The sequence below is a fragment of the Panonychus citri genome, unplaced genomic scaffold (genome assembly GCF_014898815.1).
Source record: "Panonychus citri isolate SS breed McGregor unplaced genomic scaffold, ASM1489881v1 Contig00140, whole genome shotgun sequence".
NCBI lineage: Eukaryota > Metazoa > Arthropoda > Arachnida > Trombidiformes > Tetranychidae > Panonychus > Panonychus citri.
Genome location: NW_026515545.1, coordinates 965608 through 990997, shown reverse-complemented (window position 1 = coordinate 990997; position 25390 = coordinate 965608). Strand labels below are relative to the sequence as shown.

General features: G+C 31.9%; 2 protein-coding genes and 1 long non-coding RNA gene across 4 annotated transcripts in view; 1 reads left to right on the top strand and 2 right to left on the bottom strand.

Moving 5' to 3' along the window:
- The window catches only part of LOC128395049 (uncharacterized), a 112528-nt gene that overhangs the window by 84150 nt on the left and 2988 nt on the right, over positions 1–25390 (top strand). The gene's annotated exons all lie outside the window — the stretch shown is intronic.
- LOC128395051 (uncharacterized) lies at positions 1610–2163 on the bottom strand. Its single transcript, XR_008326493.1, has 3 exons — positions 2096–2163; positions 1857–1935; positions 1610–1696 (listed from the first exon to the last, which is right to left on the bottom strand). It is a non-coding gene; the product is annotated as an uncharacterized LOC128395051 (long non-coding RNA).
- LOC128395050 (uncharacterized) lies at positions 16179–16804 on the bottom strand. Its single transcript, XM_053355441.1, has 2 exons — positions 16627–16804; positions 16179–16564 (listed from the first exon to the last, which is right to left on the bottom strand). The coding sequence occupies exons 1-2, from the start codon at positions 16699–16701 to the stop codon at positions 16265–16267; spliced, it is 375 nt and encodes a 124-aa protein (XP_053211416.1). The 5' UTR covers positions 16702–16804; the 3' UTR covers positions 16179–16264.

The following is a 25390-nucleotide window of genomic DNA, read 5'->3' as shown; positions in this document are numbered from 1 at the left end:
ACAATAATCAATAAAATTTACCTTCTTTATGAGTTTACATATGAAGAAGGGTTCTTCAGATTATTGATGCGTCTTCAAAACTTCATGAAAGCCAAGATTCAACAACTAAGATTCATGGAAAATCAAGTATCAACAAGTACAAATAATTGAAAAGTGTATACATATAAGAAACATTTTACGTTTAAATAAATACTAAATTTAAATTATAACGAATTGATATTGACTGGTTTTATTGCGTCTGTTTGAATATTTACTTTATCCCGTGTGAAAATATCACAGTTAAACTGATAAAAGTTCCGTCTATTCCTCAGCGAAGCATGGCTAGTAGAATAATAAATCAGGACACTGCAAGGAATAAAATGACTGTTCTAACAAATCGGGCTCAACATCTAAGGAAACGAATAGAAGAGATGGGTTGGTCAAGTATAAATGAATGGACTTATGAGTATACGAGAAACCGTGAAATCCCACACATATTAAAACGTAAATTACCCGAAAAAGAACACCCCGCTTACCCACTATGTTGTGAACTAATTGAAGTCGATATTATACGGATGCAAATCTTACGAGGATTAATCGAAAATATACACGCTCCTACTAACTCTATCATGTATACTCTCAATTAAATAACTAATTCAAATATGTTAATTCCTATTTATAAATCTTCCGGCTCATAAACAGATTCAATGTAAACTGATTGAATTTTCAATATATGAAATAAATCATGATCAGTTTTAATTTTACGCAATTTGATATTTATTTTTCTCTCTCATAATTTATGTTTGATATCTGTGAGTTATGAGTTATTTTCTCTTCTTTTTAACATGGTTATATAGTAGATATTTTTTGATATTTTCGACAAAAATGGACTGAATCATGTTTCTTAATTAAGTACAATAGGGGAAGGTGTATATAATGGGTTTTGCTCGAGAGCTGTCAAGTGATGGAGTAATTGGACTCGCAAAAGATCAATTTCATTCAATTGAACAACCAGATTGTATGTTACACAATGTTGGGGTGGCATTTTTCTTTTTAACAATTCTTTAATAGATCCAGGTAAATCGCCTAGTTTAAAAGGTAAGGTCCAGTTATCAAAATTGAAGCCAAATTCTTTGAGCTTGATGATTATCTGGACAACTTGTTGCGAAAACTCGTTTAAACAAAATCGCAAATCTTCCATAATCCTTCTATTTCTATCATTGATATTTTCTATTCGTCTATCAAGACGGTTTTCCATTTTTATAATCTGGTTGAAAATTTGAAAAGACTTGTTGATTAGTAATCATATAACTAATCTTTTTATCTTTGCTCATCACTAAAGTTTAAAGGACAACCCTAAAGGTCATCACAATTATCTTTCGGACTTGCATATTTCATTATCAAAATATGAACTTACCACTCTGAAAGTTGGAGATATATATATATATATAATGACAAAGGAAAAAATGGTGATGTAACTGAATATCTGGAGAGAAACAAATAAGATTGAATGAATGCATATATGTGTTACAGAATATTTGAACTATATTGCTCATCACTAGAGGTGAAAGGACGACCCCAAAGGTCATCACAATCATCTCTTGGACTTGCACTTTTTATTATCTAAATATGAACTTACCAGTTTGAATGTTGAAAGGTAATGAGATAAAATGTAAATATAAATAACGGGAAAAATCTGGTGTCGTCTGAGAAATATCTGAAGGTAATAAATAAAATTGAATGATTAGTAAAACTTGCATGTAAGTTACTAAATATTTGACCAATATTGCTCATCACTAGAGGTGAAAGGACGACCCCAAAGGTCATCACAATCATCTCTTGGACTTGCACTTTTTACTGACAAAATATGAACTTACCACTTCGAAAGTTTGAGAGTTAATGAGAGAAAATGCAAATGAAAATAACGGGAAAAATCTGTTGTCTTCTGAGAAATATCTGAAGGTAATAAATAAAATTGAATGATTAGTAAAACTTGCATGTAAGTTATTTTATATTTGACCAACATTGCTCATCACTAGAGGTGAAAGGACAACCCCGAAGGTCATCACAATCATCTCCTGGACTTGCACTTTTTACTGACAAAATATGAACTTACCACTTTGAATGTTGAAAGTTAAATGGTATTGATGAATGGTCTTAATTCATACGGATGCTTAAATCTTCATCAAAGCAAACCTCAGGAAGATATTCAGGATCACGCATTCAGTGTTCGCATAATGTGTATAGCTTGCACTCTTAGTAGATCAATTTCCAAAAGTTCATTATACTTATGGAAAACCGAACTGTGCGGAGGTGGTCTCGGTCTTCGCAGTACTTTTAAAATTGATCCCTCTAAATCAAATTGGTCGTATGGTAGATCATTACCATTGTAATGGTAACCATACTCTTTTAATTCCTTTTCAATAGGGGCAGCTCTTACGATCAATATCGTGTAAATATCCAAATATTTACTATGCAGTAACCTCTTAAATAGATTATAAGAAAGAAGCATCAAATTAAATATTTATTCTCAACTTAATTTTATTTGCTATACTCACTCTTCTCTATACGAGAGAACCATTTTGATGCAAACTAAGGTATTCTATTTAGGAGGTAGCAAGTTAAACTAGAATGATAAAAATAAGTTAATCCAACAAAAATAATTTGTAACTATAATATTAAAACTTGTCACTAGAGATAAAAAGACAAGCCTGATGCTCATCACAATTATTTCTAAGACTAGCCTTATATAAAAACATCTTATAACATACTTATCACTAAATGGAAAGACTCAAAAAATAACGCTTGAATCGGGATATGTATATAAAACTTCTGAATATTTGAATATATGAATCTGAATAATAACTAAAGAAAGATAAAAAGGATAAGTTCATTTCTCAGGGCTAATTGTTCTATCTTTTGCTCATCACTAGAGACGAAAGGACGGTCCCAAAGACCATCACAATCGTCTCTTGGACTCGCATTAGAAAATGGAAAATCAACTTACCACTACGAAAGATAAAAACAAACTGAGACCTTAACGGGACTTGCAATGTTTATTCCAAGTGTAGAAAGAGAAATAGAAACACTAAACATCTGCTTGAATTTGATTGGACATCGTCCAACATCTGGCATGCAACATCTGATTTTAACATCTAGAATTTAACATCTGGCATTGTAAATTCACTGTCACGTAGGCACCTCTTTCATTTCGCTTTGACACGTAGGCATCTCTTCTTTCTTTTGTCTGTCTATCTCTCTGTCTATTTTTTCTTTCTGTCTACTTTCTTTCTTTTGTCTGTCTATTTCTTTGTCACGTGACCATCTCTTTCTTTTCTCTGTCTATTTCTCTGTCTATGGTCACCTAGTCAAAACTAATGATATAAATAACATAACCTACAGTTTTAAGCTAAGTTTGTCTCCAGCTTTTGAATTGATAAGTTCACATTTATGTTAAAATGCGAGTCCAAGAGATGTGTGTGATAACCTTCGGGATTGTCCTTACATCTCTAGTGATGCCAAACTTTTCTGAACTCTAATTCATGTTTCATTAATTTATATAATTTTATTCTAACAATTTTTTCTTTATTCATCCATTCAGATTTTCGTTTTCTTGAATTTTCTCTCTCAATTTTCACCAACATTTTCAACCCTAACTTCTTCAACAAAAAAAAAATTCATACTGAGTTTTATATTGTAAGTTAAGCCGACTTCTTTTTCAAATCATTCATTAGATTTTTGTGATGACCTTCGAGTTTGTCCTTTAGTCTTTTGTAATAAGCTTTTATACTGAATTTATATATGTTTTTAATTCATTTATTCCTTATATTCTTTTTCTTTTCAATAGATATTCTTTACGTGTTTCTTGAGTTTTTCTAATTATATACTAATTCTAAAAATTGATATAATGGATAGCCAGGTAAGGTTTCTTGATACATGAATTTTGAGTTTGAATGTTCATAATGGATGAATTTTTCTTTACAGCGTTACCCTGAAGGTTTAAGTAAAAACCAAAAGGCCAAATTTAGAGCCAAGGAAAGAGCTCAGAAAATGAAGGAAATGCAAAATGACATCCATAAGCAAATATGGCTCTGTCAAAAGGACGAAAATTTTTGCTGCCGATAAAATCGAGCAGAAACTTATTGGTATGTACCAACGAGTATTGGTTACTCCTGAAGGTGAAAAAAACCGAAATGGAAAAAAATATCGCCGCTGCTGAGAAAAAGTTGGGCGAGAAAACCAAAAAATATAAAAATTTATTTGCTGATGTTGGCAATAAAAAGCCAAAAATTGATAAAGATGATGACAAAAAAACAACTTAAAAATTTATATAAATATACAACCTGAGAAAATGAAAGAAAAATTATGTTAATGATGATTAATTAAAAATATATGATGATTAATAAAAAATGTGATGATTGATAAAATAAATGATTATGCTGATTATGATTATGATGATAAATTAAAATGATGAAATCCAATAAAATATTTTCTTAATTAAAATTCATTATGTACTGTTAATATATTTCCATTCATCTATTATGAACATTCAAACTGAACAATATTTCAAATAGAAAATGATTACTAACATTCATTTTATTTATTCATTCTAGAGTTCTGATGATGAAACGGTTCATATGGAATCAGTTAATAATTCCTCTACCTCATCTGCCACTGAACTTTCATTCTCATCAACTGAATCATCTGAAAATGAGAATAATACCTTATCAACAACACAAACATACAAATGTCCACGTTGTTCGAAAAAACCGTACAAACGCTACGGAATGTATAAACTACACCTAAAGACTTGTGGTGTACCACCACCGGTAATAAACGTTCATTTTCCTGGTGACATCAACCGATTCCACCTTCTATCTACAGCGATGGAAAGAGATTCGTTGTGTATCGAGCTGACAATTTAGAAGTAGCCGATGTAAGTGGCGTTTACCAAGACTTTGGTCTAAATATACAACAAATTTTGAAATTCGGAAGTATGCTTTCTGTTCAAACTTTTAAATGAATGAAAGTGAATCTTTTCATGTGTTGACATTCAAATATGAAATGTACAAGGTCTGATCTTTTTTATCCATTGATTCTTATAACTTAAATTTACAACTATAACTGATCCTAGAACCAACATTCTATTAATATTACATAGGTATCGATAAACTAAAACTGATAAAGGCTGGAATCAGTATCCAAGTTGAAATGGTAAAAGAATCGCTCGATGGTTCCCAGTTTGTGAAGCCAACTTTCACCTCAACCTTGCTTAAGTTTTATCCAGCTAGTGATATTATGGCAAAAATTGGCAAGGCTTTATCAGAAATTGATTCATTTATTGATCAATATACTCAAAAAGGTTCAGGACAGTAGCCAGGTTCATCCATTGTGATGTAATTTTGGTCTCTACAAGCCACATAAAGGAGGGTAGATCGATACAACCCCAATGACTTGAAAACAAAAGTGTTTAATATCACCTGATACTATCAGTGACTGTTTCATGTATTCAGTTCTTGCAGGACTACATACCCCCCAATACAACCCACAGAGAGTTACACTTTATCGAAGATACTTGGATCTCTATGACTTCTCTGATGTGCGTGGTAATGTATCGGTGCATCAAATCAAAAAGTTCACCAGAAAAAATGCCATCTCAGTTAACGTTTATAGTTATGACGTTGACTCAAAAACTATTTGGCCAATTAAAGTAATGGACAAAGAAAATACAAAGCACGTTAATCTGCTATTATATAATGACCATTACTTCACAATCACTAATTTCAATCGACTTGCCAGTACATCTGGAACACGTAACAACTATTTCTGTTACCGTTGCATCTGCTCATTCAATAACCAAGAAAGATTAGATGCACATAGAAATGATTGTCTAAATCATACACCTCAAAAACTGGTATTACCACAACCCGGGAGCCGAAAATCAGTAATCACAAGGAATGATTATCGAAAGGAAAGTCGTTTTCCATATATTATTTATGGCGACTTTGAGACATTATCAACTAATAGAACTGACTCTGAGAAAATCCTAGCCGATTTAGTTCCAGTTAGTTATGCTTTAATTGCAGTCGATTGGAATCGAAATATCGTCAGTAAAAACTTTACTTTGGTGAAAATGTTAGGCAACAATTTTTCAAGTCATTAGATATTAAAAACCATAGATGAGCATAAACAAGAAAACTTCAAACCATTAAGTATGTCTCACTTGATGAACAGGAATTTGAAGCTATTCAGAATTGCATATCTGTGGTAAATGTTTGGGTCATGATAGGGTTCGTGATCATGATCATCTCACTGGTCAGTTCAGAGGTCCCACACCAAGCATGCAATGTAGCGTATCAAGTGCCATCTAAAATTCCAGTCATTTTTCATAATTTGAAAAACTTTGACGGGCACATCATTATCGGCGCTTTACGTTCTGGAATGTTCAAAAACCCACCAAGGCTGATTCCCCATACAATGGAGAAGTACATCGCATGCTTGATGACTTTATCTTTCTGGATAGCTACAGTTTTACCTGCATCACTTGATAACCTGGCTCAATCTGTACCCGATGATATCAAAAACATTTCATGACAAGAGTTTCCCAGAAAACACACCATTTGAATTATTAATGAAGAAAGCTTGTCTCCATATGAGTATTTTAACTCAATTTCTGATTTTGATCTAGATCATTTACCATCTAAAGAAGCTTTTACCTACGCTGACAGATTCATGTAACTGATGAAATGTATGATCATGTGACTAACATTTGGAACCGATTTAACTGTCAAACATTGAAGGATTTTCACAACATTTACCTTAAAGTTGATACATCCTTATTAGCTGCAATATTTGAAAACTTTCGAAGGACAAGTTTCAGAAATTTTGTATTGACCCGTGTCACTTCTCCGCTCCTGGATTTGCGGGCTGCAGCAATCAAGAAAACCAAAATCAAACTTGAACTAATTACAGACAATGACATGCTGTTAATGGTAGAAAAGGTATCAGAGGTGGTCTCACTCAGGTATCCAAAGACATAATAGCCAACAATACATCATGTCCGAATTATGATTCAACAAAAGAACCTACAAGTTTGGCTTACTTTGACGTTAATAATTTATATGGGTATTCAATGTCAAGAATTACCAGTTGGCGAGTTCTCATGGGTTCCTGCTGGTCAATTTATAAATGTCATTTATAAAATACTCGATATAGATGACTCTGATCTATCGAGTGGGTTCATTCTTGAAGTAGATCTTGAATATCCAGATGAGCTTCATGATAAACATAATGATTACCCTCTAGCTCCTTATAAACAATCAATAAGTGATGAACCCTGAGCCCGTACCAAAAGCTATTGCCGAGCGACTTGCTGCTATTGGAAACAAAAGTACTAAAGTCCCAAAATTGGTTACAACATTTTGAAGGAGAAAATATGTTGTTCATGGCAAACTCTTTACTTTTACCTGAAAGAAGGTATGAAATTAAAGAAAATTCATCGCATTATAAGATTCAAACAAGCACCTTGGCTTAAGCCATATGTTGAATTCTGTACCGAACAGAGGAAACAGTCATCAACCAATTTTGAAAAAGATTTTTGGAAGTTGATGGTCAACAGTATCTATGGAAAGACCATAGAAGATAAACGAAAACATACTCATGTTGAGCTCGTTTTGGATAATGCATCCGCTGAGAAGACGTGATAACACCTGCGAAAACTTTTTGATACTTGATGAAGACCGTATTCTTTTCAAGATGAAAAGAAAACAGATAATTATGGATAAACCTATTGCGATTGGCTTCACAGTATTAGAGTTATCCAAAATGAAGATGTACGATCTTCACTACAACCATTTTAAAGCAACTTATGGGAATAACATTAACCTTGTATATACTGACACCGATAGTTTCATCTATGAGGTTAAAAACGCTGCAAATGATCACATTATCGCTCGAATGCATAGTATTCTCGACACCAGCAATTACCCAAGAGAACATCGATATTTTTCAAACGTCCGTGAAAAGAAAATTGGCTTTTTAAAAGATGAACTTTCTGGTGGTATAATGTTTGAATTCATTGGTCTCAAGTCAAAACTATACGCTTATAAATCGGACGAAGGCGAGAAGAAACGAGCTAAAGGGGTCAATCGAGCGGCAATGAAACGCATCACATTTGATGATTATAAAAAAGCCATTGATGCAAGTACCAATGTTAGACTTACTATGCATAGACTCCAAGCAGTTCGACATGAAATTCAACTTTTGAAATATCAAAAATTATGTATTACCCCCTTTGATAACAAAAGATATATCCGAGAAGATGGAATATCTACTTTAGCTTACGGTCACTACTCATTGAGAGCTGATCAATAATAAAATATTTCAACAATATTAAAAATCATATTCAAATCAAATCATTTATTGTTTTCAAAACTTTTTTTTCATTATATATATGTTTACATTTACGGAATATTCGATAGAATCGATTTAAATCGTTAACAAGAAGAATGAATAGAATACAGAAAAAACCACAAGCAATTGAACTATTGCCTTGATACTTATTATGGTTAACTTTTAAATAGTTAGAGTTAGAATCAATGAATGAGAGAATCGTGTCTGGTGGATTTCTTCCAAATGAGTCGAAATAGTTTGATTATTCTTGTCAAAGTGTAAAGCAACCCAATGACTTCCAGTCTTATAACTAGGATCTAAATTGATAATGAATGATTTAGGCTTTTTAATGTATTTCGGTAACATATCACATGGGAATGTTCCTCCATACCATTTTACTTTTCTAAGTAATTTATTGAGATCTCGTGTTGTTAACATGTTCAGTAATCAATCATTACATTACGGTCTTTATCAATAGTTATTAAGTTATCGTATTGAGCGAAAACAATCGCTTTAATTGGTCGTGTAAGTGGTTTCATCAATTTAATATCAAGACGAGTGACACCTCTCTTAAGCAAAGATAATGTTCCTGTTTCTCCTCCAATTGAGCCATCAGGTGTTAAATCAAAAGCAAAAAGGGTTTTTCCTGCTTTATAATCATTGTATTTGAGATCGAGTTGTGGTACACCTTCATCCTGATTAAAGTACCTATATAAGTTGACGAATTCTCTCATACATAGATCCTCTTTGAAACTTGGTGTATAAGCAATACTGGCATTTATTACCATCAATATTCAATGCCAAGTATGTTATATTATAGAAAGAAAAGTGGATCTTCTTCAATAAGTCCTGATTTAGCTCCATCACTACAAATCCAATTAATACGCGACGGGTAATGGTCCAATAAATACATTCTCAATAGTCGCTGATGAAATTCCCTGTTCGATTGTAAATGCTCTCGTTTCGTTTCGTGTAATGAAATATTTTGCTGGTGACTTTTCAAGACTAGTAACAATAGCCAATTGTGCTTCTGAGAATAGCTTAACACGTTTAATATGTACTGCAAATTGCTTGAAATCGATTTTATAAGTATCAGTATCTTTTGCATCATAACGATATAATGAAAATGAATCAGTACTTCGAGTGAACATGAAAGTCAATGGGACGCCGTTAATTAATAACTTATCTTGTTCACAAATTGATAAATGTAATCGAAAATATAAGTCAATCAATCCAAAGGATCGTGACTCATCAGCCTCTCTACCACTGTCAACATTATTTGGTGGCCTGAAAACCAAGTCTTCAAGGTACGCTTGATAATGATACATATTGTTTTTCTGAGTTGTATTCACTGATCCAATAGCTAAATCTATTTGTTCAAATAATGAGTTACCGAAATTTTCAACAGGACGAATAAAACGACTTGCATTAGCTGGATTTTTACCTACAATTTGCACAACCAAGTGGACCATTGTTGCCTGCATATCAGTGAAATCATCACTTTTCGGGATATTTATTTCATATGTTGTACTTCCTTCTAAGGTTGAATTAGGACGATAATCAACTTCATAGTATGACTCGATTGCAGTGTTTGGTGGAACAGTAAAACCTGTAGCTCAGATTTATTACTGGCATTGATGTCTCATGTAAATATTCCATTATCCAAAAATATCTTTTTCAACCTTTAATTTTCTTCTTTGGTTTGTTTATCTTCTTTTCTTAGTTACTTTTTCCGCTTGCCTTGTTTTATACCACTACCAGACTGATCGAGAATTGTATTCAATTTATTTAATGTCTCTAGCTGTAGCTCTTGCCCCTTCCTTACCTCGTTTCTTTAATGAATCTTTAAAATCTTTTTTATCTAGAATATCTTGTCCAATATTCACTCCAGTTTGTAATAAATGTTTCCCTAGAAATTTTAATATAGGAATTCCTATCCTTTTAAAAAAGGAACCTAGTCCGTAACCTCGCTGATATGGTTGACCTCGGTATATTGGTATATCAGAGTAACCTTTACCTGCTTGGTCTCGGTAATGAGAAGTAAAATCACTATCACAACCACAATACACTTTACGATTCATAATGCTCTCAATTTTATTGAATTCTTAATAGATTGTTTTCTTATACAATATCGATTCTCTTGAAATGTAAACCTAAATAAACACGACCATTTTTGAACTTGATTCGATTACCGGTTTCATCACGTAGAATTATACTTATATCTTCTATTTTATTAAATCTAACAGGATAATAATATGGATTATTGAATGACATATGACCAAATTTATCTCCACCTTCCCCTTTCTCTAATGGGACTACACGTAATACTCTAGAAGTTATATCGCAAACGAAATGATCATGAATTATATCAGTATAAATAAACATTAGATGTGACTTTGGTCCAATATCAGGTTTATGATTTGCAGTCATTGTCTTAAGGGCTGTAGCCGAATTAAGTTGATCATAATATATACTAAAATCGAACCCTAATGTACGTAAGAACATATGATCTCTGAATATTGGAAATACAGGATCATAACTATCAGGTAAACTACCAGATTTGATTACAACTCGATCTTTACCTTCAATTAACTCTTTACTAATTGATGGAGGTTTAATATCAGCTTCATTAATTCCTTCAATGTCTCCTATTCCGTCAATTTTATATGCATTTGTCATGTTAGAATTAAGTTCTTCAATTATTTGTTCAATTGAGTCATTCTCCGTGTATGCAAATTCTAACATCCGATGCTTTCGACCGGCTCCATAGCGTATATAATATGGAATAACTCTTTTCATTGGTTTATGTGATAAAGGATAAAACACTTCTTGGACTGCGACAAACCAATTTCCATCTAAATCTAGTCTTTTGGGAAGGCGATTAGTGAACCGAGATAATGTATTATCAGGATGGATATCCATACTTGAATTTGAAATAATATCAACAAAATATTCACTTGACATTTTCTGTCCAACTATTGAATTCATCAGGGTAACCTGACCATTTGACAAAATATTCTTTTTTCTTAGTTTGAGGGTTAATTCGCTCTTTAATTATCTTCTCAATCTCATGAAGTCTCGGATTAATAACGTTTATTAATTCAGGATGATAAAAAATAGATGTTATAGGCTCGTCATAATAATCGACCAATTTATATGTATCCTTGTGGTGTTCGTTTAACCCAATTGATCTTAAACAATTCATCAGTCCAATTAGTAGTTGCCCCGTTCTCAAATCTACCTTTAGCGCGTGTTATTCTCACATACTGATTAATTTCATATGGTTTATAATTGATTTTAATTCTACGTTGATTCCTCTGAATACGTGCAATTACTTCTTTTTCATTTTCTTTAGTTACATTTATTGGTGCCATTCCAATTGTTCTATGAATTGATTTATTATATCCATCAACAATATCAATAAGTGCATCAATATACCTTCGACTTTGTTCATAATGCATGTATCTGTATATTCTGGTCCTTAATGTTCTATTAAATCTTTCAACGATTGCACATTTAATTACATCATCAGTTGATGTGAAATGATTTATCTTCAATGATTTAAAATGTGACTTGAGAATACTATTAACAAATTCTTTCCCTTGATCAGTCTGTAATTTTTTAGGTATTCGTTTAGCAGTGTTCATTATTTTTATGAAAGCTGTTTTTATTGTTTGTGCTGATTTATCAGGAACGGCTTCAACCCATGCATACCTACTTAAACAATCAATAACTGCTAACAAGTATCGATGTTTATCATTATATTTAGCTAACCATGTCATGTCCATTAAATCTGCTTGCCATTGCTCATCAATTGAATCAACAAGAATGGGTAATCTCGGAAATTTTTTAATAGACTTTTTGAATAAGTTGTATGTAGATTGTTCAAGTAACCAATCGTGGACTTGTTTATATGTAATATCCGGCAAGATTTCTCTCGCGGTATCAAATAACCTTTTAATCCCACCGAATGATCCTGGATTTAATGGGTTGTAGTAAATTTGTTTTAAAGACTGCTCCATTCTGATGAATTTTTCTTTCTTGATGATATTGATGATCCACTAGATTTACTTCTTTCATGAAATGCTGTTATTGCATTCCTGTTTTTAATATGTTTAAATAGAAGCGGGTGTTCATAGATAATTTTATCAAGAATGAAATTATACCCATTTGGTTTCTTTTCTTTCGGACTTTTCGTTACTAAATAGTTGACTATTGTTTTTAATTTACTTCCTCTTATGATGGTGCCATCTTCGCGAATAATTCTTGATGATCTATCTAGTAAATTTGGAATTCCTCTTAAAGCTTGTTTTAAACTTTGATTACTTGACTCATCGGTGAAATTCAATGGTTGAGTAGGTCCAGGAGTTGATGTGAATATCGGTCTTGGGATTTCATTACCAAGTGAATGTAACTGTTGATGTTCATAATTCATATTTTCTGTATCATTTTCTTGCATACTCTCCACCACCTCTTCAGTCTCCTGCTTCGTGTTATCAACAGTTCGATTAATATTTGTATCTTCAACTTTTTCATTTTCTAAACTTTGAGCGATTGCATGTAATATTGCTTGCACTTTATTTTGATTATTGTCAGTTCTCAGATTAGGAAAATTATCATTTGTTTTTGCAATGGCTGTATTGAGATAATTAACTTTAGTTTCAATAGGCAAGTTCTTATTAAGTAGTCTTTTAGCTGCACTAGGTTTATTAAATGATCTTCGATATTGGTCTTCTGATAAAAGTACCATTCGTGTAACTGTATTCATTTTGTTTTATCAAAAGACCTAACCTAACCTAACCTAACCTAACCTAACCTAACCTAATATAATATAATATAATATGGTATCTAACGTGACAGGTTAGCGAGTAAAGTAATTGCTGGTACCAGTAAACTGCTGAGGAATCCACCTCGTTGATTAAGTATTGTCCTTTTTATATTAGCGCTTGGAAGTTTCACAAGTGAACGAATTTTATTCTTATACGGTATTAGCTTTTTCTTTTGATACTTGGAAATTTTTATATTTCCTTTCAGGGTTTCTTTCGCTATCTCTTTGATAACCCTTATAATACATTTAGGTGAATTATCTAATATTTTTTTCAACTCTTTTCTTGTTTTAGCTTTTTTAAGCCTCTTCAATTGATTGAGACATGTATATGCTTGTTGAACTGTCATACTAAATAAACAGTTATATACTTTTCTTCATCTAGAACATTAGTTAAAATCTGATTTCTTCAGGTGTATCAGGTCTCAAATCAAGAAAAAGATACGAATAAGGTTTCTTTGTAGCGTCTTGGTAAATTTCTTGTATTTTCTTGACTTTTCCTGGCATAATCTGTCTGGCTATATGTGTTATCATTGATTGCTCACGAGGGTTCTTAAAGTAAACTATGTATTGTGCATTAAGTGAAATATTTCTGCTCTCATTACCTCGAGAGAAAAAGTTCTGAACAAGATAAATGACTGATAAGTTTCGGTGGTGTGACCCTTTTGTGAATAATTCACTTACAACTCTCGAATTACTTGACTCAAACATTAAATCATCAATTATTATCCATTCAGGTTGAGTTCCATCAAACCTTGACATTATATTCTCAGGAAGACCCTGTATAAAGTTTACTTCTGGTAATGATTCGAATGTATCTTGATATTCTCCGTAAAAGTATGTGATTCGTACTGGTGGAGGTAGACAATACTTATCAACATTATTTATTAGCTTTTTTACCCATTCTGTTTTACCACAACCTGTAGGTCCTGCGATAACCATTGTGAATGGATGATGTAAATAAACATTATAGGACTTCATTTTTGATTTAAGCTTTTTTTATTTGGCTTTTTTTATTTGGCTTTTTTTCTTAAACAGTTAGGGATTGGACCCATTTTTTCATCATTAATACAGTATTTAAAGAACATTTTATAAAGGGTGCTTGGATAATATGGTGGGAACAGGGTAATCGGTCAATATCTTGATAGCTTTGAGTACAACCTATTGATAGGATATTTATAGTAGGGATATTGAATTCATTGAGAATTTCCTCAGCTTCACGGGACTTGACAGCGATAATGTTTTTGTTAGGGACTTGACAACATCATGGAACTCCTTTAAAATGGAACCAAACGCTTTTTGATATATGTAGATCATCGGGTGAATTCAATTCGAGTCCATGGTGGCTTTGAGTCAAATAGTTGACATCAGCTAGGGGAAAAGGGTAATCAGGTTCATTGACATCAACTGAAACTTTGAGACAAATTATCTCTGAATCACTTAGACAAGCGATCTCTTTCGGGTGGTAAACTTTATTCATACGGAACCCTTGGGTATCAAAGAAGCCACAAATATCGTCCATTATGGGGCTGGTTGCCATTGAATGAGATAGAAATAGTTGACGAGTGAAATGAAAGTAGCTGGATCACTATTGTAAAATTCAGTGACTAACTCGTGATCGAAATGTTTTATATTTTCGACAGCTAGATTACACCGTGGTGGTAATTGTAATGGAGCGAGAACGTTGCTGAGGAAGAAATCCCAATATTTTCCGACAAGAGGAACAAGTGAGTTTATTACTTCACGAGATACTGGCTGGGAAACTTTGTCAATTATTGATTCACCGTAAGTTGATGATAGTTGAGTTGAAGTGAATAAGGTAGAAAGAATCTTGAATTTAGCGACCCTTTCTTCTCTTGGTTTCTTTTGGAGTTTTAACAGGAAAAATAGAGCTGGATGAATTTCCAAAAGTCTGATGTATGTTGGTTGAGACAGGAACACAGTTTTATCACCTTTTGTAATCTTTAACCGATCGTTATGTGATTCGATTTTAACACTGTAAAATTCACTTGGGTGGAAAACGTTAGATAAAGTTGCTTCAATATAATCAGCTATAAAGTTGAATTCAGAAAGAGTACATGAAACACTGTATCCGGTGGGAGATAATGAACGATTATAGGCAGTAATATTAACACGAGAACATAAAATTTCACCGTTTAAAAAAGACCAAGATTGTTTGAGGTAGATGAAATTACCTAAATGTACTGGGTGAGAAGAGAACCATTCCATTATAGAACTAAACACAAAATGGCGGACATGTCAATGTGCTTCTACTTATATTGAGAAGAAGAAGCGCCATCTACTGTTGATTGATGGAGGTATTTAAATGCGCGGTTTTTGAAAGGAGAGTCGCTAGAATAGACTCTATATCAGGTAAAGTCTTAGCTCCAGTTACAATTATACTTCCAGTTGAGAAATATTGAAGAGTTACACCATTTTCTTTCAAGTAAATAGCCGAAATAGTTCAGGTTCATATTGTAAATCAGTATGAGCTTTCAGTAAATGAGCTGAATTTATCATATATGGTAAATACGATTGAGCTACAATATTACATATTCGTATGAAACTGACTGAATTATTAGGAAATAGTTTTGTAATACAGTTGCAGGTTTGCTTACATCAGTGACACCAGTTGCCACTACTTTACCGGATGCAAATACGAGGAAAGTACACCTTCAGATTTAATTACTTGAGCGTTATAAGCTTTTTTACGTTTTGAATTATCAACAGTAATATTTATTTTACCATTAAGATTCCAGAGACTCACCATTAATTTTATTTCATATTTAAGCGACTCGTAATTCTGGGGGCATATAGACATGGTAATAGATATTTAAAAAGTACACGATAATAACAAGAATAACTAGGAAGATTAAAAGGACAAGTAGACACATTGAAGTTTGAAGTAGAAATGAATAAAGGGAAACTGAATCAGGGGTATTTATACGTGTGAAAAGAGCGGGACACATTTTTATTTTGAATTTTAAAATCTCATTTTTATTGATGAGTCATATATAGTGTATTTAGTGTATTATAATGTATTTGATATTGATACAGGGCTTATACAGATTATGGACCTTGAATGAAATCTGGGATATATAATGGATTTCTTTGTAATATACGTAAATGATGTAATAATTGAGTCCTGAATATATCGATTCTTCTCAACTCGACAGCGTACTCATATGCAGGGTCATCAGAATCAGGCATTATTCTTTCACGAATTATTCTGAGTGAGGCTTCTAAATCATCACGAATGAACGGAATGTACCAATCACTAAGATCAAACTCAAATTGTCTTAATCGGGTAATATATGGACGAGCTTTGACTGTGAAGTAATCCAGTGAGGACTCATAAGTTTGAATCAACTGTAAGAGAAACATTTATTAATAACTTTAAACTAAAGTTGAATTAATAAATATATACTTACTCTTTCATATTGAGGTCTTGTTCTTGCCATCACAGAATAAACACTTGAAAACTGATCGCCAGAAGAGATACACATCTTATGAAGTCTGAAACTGAAATGAGAGTTTGGAGATGTATTATGTAAATTTTAAACATGAAGGGCGGAGTCAAAAATATTATTGGTTCATTTTTAACAGTCGATCAAGTCAACATAGAAATTAACGGTAGCTCATTGGCTGGAGTTTTGAGGAATGTTATTGGGTAGAAATCAGCTTTAAAAGCCAAATTGGTTCTCAAGGTCACCGCCAGAGGTCACTACTTATCATAAGGTCACTGTATATTGGTTTCATATAGAATGGGCTAGAAATGTACTTGTATATAGGGACACCCGATATAGACACCCGGTATGATCACCCTGTATAGACAACCTATAGGAACATTTTGGATCGTTTGGGACACCCTGTGCAAAAATGGGCCAGAGATGTACTTTTTATACTACTGATGAAGCTAGTTGTTGGTTGGCCTAGTTTCTGTTTGCTATTATGAAGTTGTTGAGAGAGGTGAGTACGATAATCTGCTGGACAGAGGCCGGTTATCATACATTCTCGTAGCTGTTCATAAGTCGTTGGCTTATTCGCTGGTCCGAAGGAGCTAACGGTTAAGTTGTACCAACGACGAGCTGAGCCTTGAAGGTAAAATGGAATTATTTTAAACATTTCGGTTGCATTTAAGCCTAGAGCTTGAGAGGCAAATTCAAATTGGACCAACCAGTCAACTACATCCTCATTATCTCCCCTGAAAGGTTCAATAGTTATATGGTTCTTTAAAAGGTTAGAAAGATTAATGTTCATGACTGAAGGGGCTGGTTGATTAAATTCTTGATTAGATGTTGATGATAATGACGGTGCAGTAGGAGGTACTGACATTTTGATATTATGATATTAATCAAAGAATAATAAAAGTTTATGATTGTTCATATGTTTATGATTAGTTTTAATCTAATGATAATCTATGACTGAAGCAACTAATTGACGTGTGGTAAGGTTATTTTAAGGTTAAAAGGTGTTATCACTTGTTGAGGGTTAATTAAAGTCAATGTAGTTATTTGCTGATGATGATGATCATTGAATGATTATCTTGTTGTTTGTTGATTTGATTGAATCATTAGATATTGATTGGTAATTGTTTTTATAGTTAATTTGTTTAGTTGTTAGTATGATACGCGAAGGTTGACGGGAGTTCGTTGTTTTAATTCGAAAATTATCAGTTAAAGTTAAAGTTCAGTTTAGTTATAGTGGATGCACTTGTTGCTGATTTCAGTCAGATGAAATTTTATAATTGATCAATCTTTTATAATTTAGATTTATGATTGTTTGATCTGATGATAACCTTAAGATGTAACTCAATGTTAGAGTTACTCTAAGCTATTATCGCTTGTTAATGGTTATTCGATGAAATGGGGGTAATTGATTGGGTGAAATGAGTGATTAATTTATAACTAGATTGTTTCGTTTGAGAATTCAATTTGAATCTCAACTTCGAAGGTGAAGTAAGTCTTTATGCATCAAAGCAGGGGTTGAGCAAGTTCAATTTAAATCTTAAATGATTCCTTTCAACTCGTGAATCTTCACTGAATCACTTTAAGAGCTTAACGTGAATCTTCACTGATTCCGTTTCACCTTTTGAGTTCAACGCGAATCTTCACTGATTCCGTTTCACTTTGGTATGACTTGAACCTTCACTGGTTCTAATCAAACAATTTTGAATGACGCTGTTGATTTTGTAAGTGTTAATTTTAAGTGACAAGGTTAACCTAATGAATCTTCACTGATTCGTTATTGTGTCAACGGAATTATCACTAATTGTTTGGAATTGGGTGAGGAGGAAATGTATGATAAATCAAAAGGTTTTACCTTTTACCAATTTGTTGTTTTGTTTGATTTGGTTACCAATATTCGGGTCAGTTAGTATTTATATGGTTGATGTTGATTTTCCTGTTAACAATTAGGTTTTCATAGAGAGAGAAGATTTTAAGAAGTTACAATTTATTTGTTTACAATTTTTAAAGAAAGAGGGAAAGAAAGTTAGTTCACTGGTTTTTTTTTTCGAATTGAATTTCACCCTCACACGGGAGCACCAAAATTGTTGGAACTTATTGGATTAAACTTCAGTTAGAATCACAATCAAATAATAATTACTTTTTATTTTCTGGTTTAATTAACTTCGTTGCATTTGATCTTCACTGATCAAATAGTTAGTCTCTAACTAACTTTTAAAATCATTTCTTTTTGTTCTATTTACAATAATATATCCAAGGTGACTTACAGGTAGGAGATAGAGAGAAGAGAAAAACAAAGTTATAAAATGATTAACTTAATCTCTCTCTCTCTATCTCTTTGACATTTTATTACAAACTTGTTCAACTGTTTCACAAACTAAATCAAATTAAATGACTTTTGATTAACCAAAAGTAACAACCAAAGTTAATCTTGCTTACAAAACTTTTCCACCATGAGCTTAACCACCCTGATTATTTCATCCTCCGCTGATTATTAACCTAATTGTAACTGAATTAACTAATCAACAGTTAATTGTAACTTCAATTTCAACAAATTCTCATTTCTAATTATGACAGAAATTAATTCCAATCTTTTTGATTCAACTGATCGGCGGAAATTGTATTCTGGGAGGTTCAATCAAGATTCTTGGTGTTTATGGTGATGAATTTTCCCAAGTCAAAAAATTCATCGAAATTAGAACATTTTTGTTTGATTTTGAAATTTAATTCGACGAAATCACTTTGTCTCAATGTCGAAACGCCTCGGGCATTACCACTTGTGTGAGGAAGTTCATTTGATTGATACTTTTTTACCACCTCAACTCTCACCAATTCCCACTCCGATCTAGTATTATACTGATCATCTCAGATCCTCATGATAACAGTAACAGTATCATCATCATCATCATCATCAAGGAACATTGAATTTGCCCTCGGGCGTTTTTTAGTTTATATTTGAATTTAGTTCCATCTAAAGAGGGTAATAATATTAGAACTTTTTTTCTTCTCTATCATCGAATATCTCAAATCCGATTCATTTAAATGCTTAATTAAATCTCTAATTGGTTCAGATTTCAAGTTAGAAATCAAAGTTAATCAGCTAATTGTATCATCGACAGATTGTCCCATTGCTCCTACACATACATAAGGGACTTGAATGATCGTTGAAATCGATAGGAATTAACCTTGAAATGAACTTTTCTACCATCATGAAATCTGAAATTCTGATTCTCACTCATTCTTTGATTATCTTTCTAATAACACTGATTGTTATTGTTGCCGATCTGAATCATGAACATTATGAAAGGGAAGGAGAAAAGTTCTGGAAATAACAATAGAGATCATTGTAAAAAGATTCCGATAAAATATTGCAAGAGAATCAAAAAAAAAGTTCCAACATAATAATAACATATAAAATCATTTCCTATTGGGCTATCATCATCATCCTGATATCTGAATTCTAGATTATCATGTTCATGATTATTGAATAGTTTCCCCTGAATAAGAATGGTTCATTTATCTATTATTATTCTGGCTCATTCGAAATCATTTCAAATTTCTGACCTCACACAGGAACAGAATCTTTTTACAAGGAACCAACAATCATATGAATAAAGTTTCATTCATCTGCCTTATCCTGAAAATACACTTATGTTCATAAGTATCATGAATACACTTGAATAATATCAAGATTACAGGTCATGTTTGAAGTAAGAAAAAAAATCACTATCGAGTTCAAAGCCTGTAGATAACAATACGTTTCCCTCCAATGAACCTAAAAAAAACCATATGAGAAAAAGTTCTGAATTATGAGTAACCTGAATCATTATCATGCTACAGATTTACAATGAATCGATTACCATGAGATATTTTATCTGGATAATCTGCTGATATGATTCAGATTAAGAAAAAAAAACCTTCAATACAATGAGATCCCCGAAAATGATATTTATCTTTCCATTATCATCATCATGAAGTTACATATAAAAGTAAATGAGTAACTATGTGACTTGGAACTTTTTCTCCTCTCTCTCTCTCTCTCCTTCTTTATCCTCTAAGTTCATAATAATCTAATATAATATAAGGAATAATCTTACATGATAAACTCATATACTCACTGAATGAATATCACCATTATCTTCATGATGATAATCATGTTTTCCTTTTGGTTTTTGTCAAGGTGAGATGATTACAGATTTGATATATTAGCTTTCATCTTCCCTGAGTTAAGTCAGAATTACGAGATGGAAACATTATCAGAATCACAACTTTTGTCTCAATCATTGACCAAAGGTGATTCAATCCAAATCTAATTTCATCTTCCACCCTCACCTTACCTTATATTTGGTTCGTGTCCACCAGAAAATAACAGAAATTTATCACTTTTCACCAAGTAAAATATACATAAATCATCATGATGATGGGTTTTCATGGTTACTTTCATTATCTTTTATCCATTTCCACCATCACTCTGAACGTATAGATATTCAGAATTTACAACATGATCAATGCTTATAAACTAATTTCTGAACCATGAGAATGAATCAATTAGTTAAATAGACTGAGAATATTTTTCTCATTTGATTTTGGTCTCTCTCTCTCTCTCTCTCTCTCTCTCTCTTCATGATCTCACCATCATGTTGATTCTTCATGTGAAATATATCCCACTCTCTTCACCTTTGATACCCACAGCTTATCAGCTTTTTGGTTTGCGTACATTGTTACTACCTGAGAATCCATCACATCAGAACTTTTATCATGAAGATAAGCTTGATTTTCAAAAGATTTTTCCATTTATTCAGTAACAACAACATGATTCTTAATCCAGCTAATACTGTTATTCATCAATGATACTGTTATTGTTGATGTTGTTGTTCAACTGAAGGTGGTAAAAAAAGTATAATCATATCATAGGAACAGAAAAGGAGTAAGCCAATGTTTCAATTTCATCTTAATCTCGTGTAAGGTGGGAAGTAAAAGCTATCCCACTTCCCCTGTTAATATTTTACCACTCAAAGGTAAATACACTTTTTCAAAAAGTTCTGAGTTGATTAATCAACTCTCAATTCACCTTAATATAATCATCATGAGGATGGAGAGGGAAAAAGTTGCTATAAGGTATGAGAAAGGTTGATTTTCCCTCAACACTTGATTCAAAGTCTTTCATGAACTTTACTCAGTTTATTGAATATACGGAAAAGTATCCTGTTCATTTATCTTACAGGGAATTTCATGTCAACCGAATGAAAAAATAAATGATTATCTTCATCAATAAACATTATCATGAATACGAATTCATTTTTTTTTTGCACCTTTCAGATTTCAACGCCTCTTTTTACTCAATTGTTTTTTCTCGACTCATCACAATTCCCACCCTGAGTTAAAGTTCAGTTGCAAATATATATTATCATCTATGAAAATTGGAACTCAGAGAAAACAGGAAAAAAATTGATTCTTCTCATAATGAACAGTTAAAGTGGGAAAATGATCATCATATTAATGACAATCAGAATTGAATACAACACAACTTAATGATTTAGTTTAATGAATCAAAACTGAAGAGGGTGAAATATGATTATAAGGGAGAGATTCTTACCCTTTCCGACCCACCGTGTAACTTTATTAACAAGCAATTGTTCAAGTTTTCATACAGATCATTATCATGAAATAGGTTTACAATTGTATTTGATAATAATTACAATTGTGATCATTTCAAATGATTAGCATGATGATCATTTTTAATCATTATCCTCCATGAATATGAACACTTGATATCATGATGAATAGCTCATGATTAATGGTCTGTAATGGATCTAGTTGAAGGTGGGGGTGTCGTTGTTAAGAGTGGAAAGTGAATTCTGGAATCTTGAATTCTGTGTATAAACATCAGAGTAACAAGATTGGATAATAATAATGATGAACAATAAAAAAACGGTTACCATGAACCTGAAAATAGTAACAAGTCAACCTTGTTTAACGATAATACAATGAATTGTAAGCAATCAAAGTTGATTATTATTATCTAATCATCGTGAACATGATGATCGTGTTGAAACAATTCAGATTTTTTTTGCTTCTCTTAATGATTGATTAGTTGAATTGTCAGTTGAGTAAATTTTTTTCAATTAGAAAAAAAAAGTTCAGTCTTTCAGAATTTTTTTACATCTTCAAGAAACGAAATGATTATAACTCAATATCAGTATCGATTCTTGGATAGAAGTCGATTGTTCAATTATCGACGAGTAAACTGATCTAATAGTTGATCAGAATTTCAATTCTGAACTTTTTTTTTCAGACGAAAGGATTCAGAAAATTTGTATTAGCATTTTGATTAGTAGATTTGATTTTTTATTATGAAATCTGAATAGAAAATTTTTTTTTTCTAGTTTCATGGGTTCAGTTGTTTCAGAGATTTGAGATAGTTGGAAATTCAGTTTTTTTTTCATGATAACTGAAGCTGAAACAATGTTTACATTGGTCAAGCAAGTAAAGATTAATCTGCTTACATGTCCAGTTGAATTGAGCCAATGTTTTTTTTTGTTATTTCCATGAAACCAGAAAATGAATGAGAATCTAAATGAAACCTTTGAATGAATCAATGAACCATTATCATCATGAAAAGGTAATAATAATGTTTCCAATGTTGATTCTTGTGCTTAATATCCAATGGATAAACATGATTGACCCATTCTCACCTTAGAGGATGATGGTCAATCTATATAACTGGTCACCTAATCAAGAGTGATAATAAAGTATCTTTAATCATGGAAACAATAACATGACCAAGTTAAAGAGCAGGTAAACTTTTCTAATATTATATTCACTGAACAATTTTATCTCTCTCATGAATCAGAACTTTTGACATGAAGATTAACCAAGAAAGAATAGAAAAAAAAATATCATAATAATAATATTATATTTTCACCTAATAAACTTCCCACTGAGTAAACTTTTCAAAATATTATATTATAAAAATAATATCAAAACTTTTCGAGGAAAGAAAAATATATTTAAGATGATTCAGTAATTGTCCAGAATCATGAATATACACATTCACCCTGAAGCTGAATTTCATTTGGAAACTCATAATCACAATCATGGTTCTTGCTGTTTAAATTATTTCATTTTCAATCCTCTATCATGTAACCCTAATGGTTTATATCGCCGGAGGGCATTTGAAACTTTTTTTTTTCTATTGTTTCCTTTTGCTCCTTGTCACCAATTTTTACAATTAAACTCTCAATCTATTGAACAATTTAACTTTCCAATCAATTGTAATCATGATGGTAATTATTTGTTGGCCAAACAATTTACCACCATGGTAATGATTATGTTAATTGTTGAGGTAACAAAAAGTAAACCTTGAGGTGGGAAAACAAATCAAGTAAATTAAACAAAATTTCAAGCTAATTGTTGGCAACATAAAATTATTAAACTGGTTACAATTTAATGGTGATTAGTTTTATTATTGGAAAAACATACAAACTGAATATAAGTTTTTTGTTAATATCATCAATTAATTTACGATTCAATTGTTTACAATCAAAGAGCAATTATGATTATAATAACAATTTATTTTAATGGTTAATTGTTTCAATCTTTCCACTGATTTAATATCTCAGTTAATTATCATACGAGTAATTATATAATTATGTTGACCTGCCACCTCCCATTTCCCACCATCACCCTGATTATATGTGGTTAATCATTAACGTTAATTATTGTAATTAAAAAAGTATTGGAACTCATCAACTACTAAGCTGATTAAATTGTTTTATCAAATTTTAATGTTTATCGACAATTAAAATCCTTAATTGGTGATTAGTATTATGGGAACAATGCCAATCAGTAATTAAGACTACCGATCATTTTTTTATGATTAGTTAATTAACTGGGAACAATTTACTTTGTTAGTTAATCACTTTCGATCTCATTCATTAGTATGAGGAGATTTTTGTTTCTTATTCAAATTCGAGGCGAAATAAACTAGTTAGAACTCGAACTTTTTCCTCTTACATGTTCGAAGGTCGTTTGATCGAACGATAAAGATTAGCATTTCATTGATATTCGAGTTTTGTTCATCATTATCTCTCTCTCTCTCTCTCTCTTTCGCTTTCTTTGGATTACTTATTATCTGGGTTATTTGTGAATTCGAAATTCTGAAAGCTCTGTGATTGTAACAATAGAGTTTGAGAGGAAAAAAGTTCGATGATGGATTGAGATGATAATGATGAGTGAGAAAATCTTAATACTTCTCATCTTGAGATTATCAGTTGAGAATATCATGGATCATCTTTAAGAACTTTTTTCGTATCATTTTTCCAATAAAAATGTTTCTCTTTATTTTTTTTTTTCGTTTTTTCGCTGACTAAGAATATATCATATTCTTTCCATCTTCGTTTCTATCTATCTCTTTCTCTCTCCCACACACACAATGGATATAATTCATCAGAATTATAAGAAATATTCATGATGAAAACATGAGAGCTCAGAAAAAAAGCAATAATATGATTCAGTGTCCAGTTGAAAAGTATCATCGATATAATCATGATGATGGAAGATGAAGATATCATGTTATAAAGGCGTTTCAAGAGTTTCCATTTCATTCTGTATTCAAATAATTTTAAATTCGAATTTTTTTGCCTTTGAAATATCTTTTTCAATTGTTGACCAAATTCTCAAATACTATTGAGATAATTATCGTATTTCGATACATGATTTTCTTTCT

What these genes read in the sequence shown, in the direction of transcription:
- LOC128395050 (XM_053355441.1), bottom strand. Translation starts at nt 16,701, where the DNA reads ATGTGTATCTCTTCTGGCGATCAGTTTTCAAGTGTTTATTCTGTGATG. An exon ending in CAAGACCTCAATATGAAAGA is followed by an intron (nt 16,565 to 16,626) that starts GTAAGTATATAT and finishes TTTCTCTTACAG; the next exon opens with TTGATTCAAACTTATGAGTC.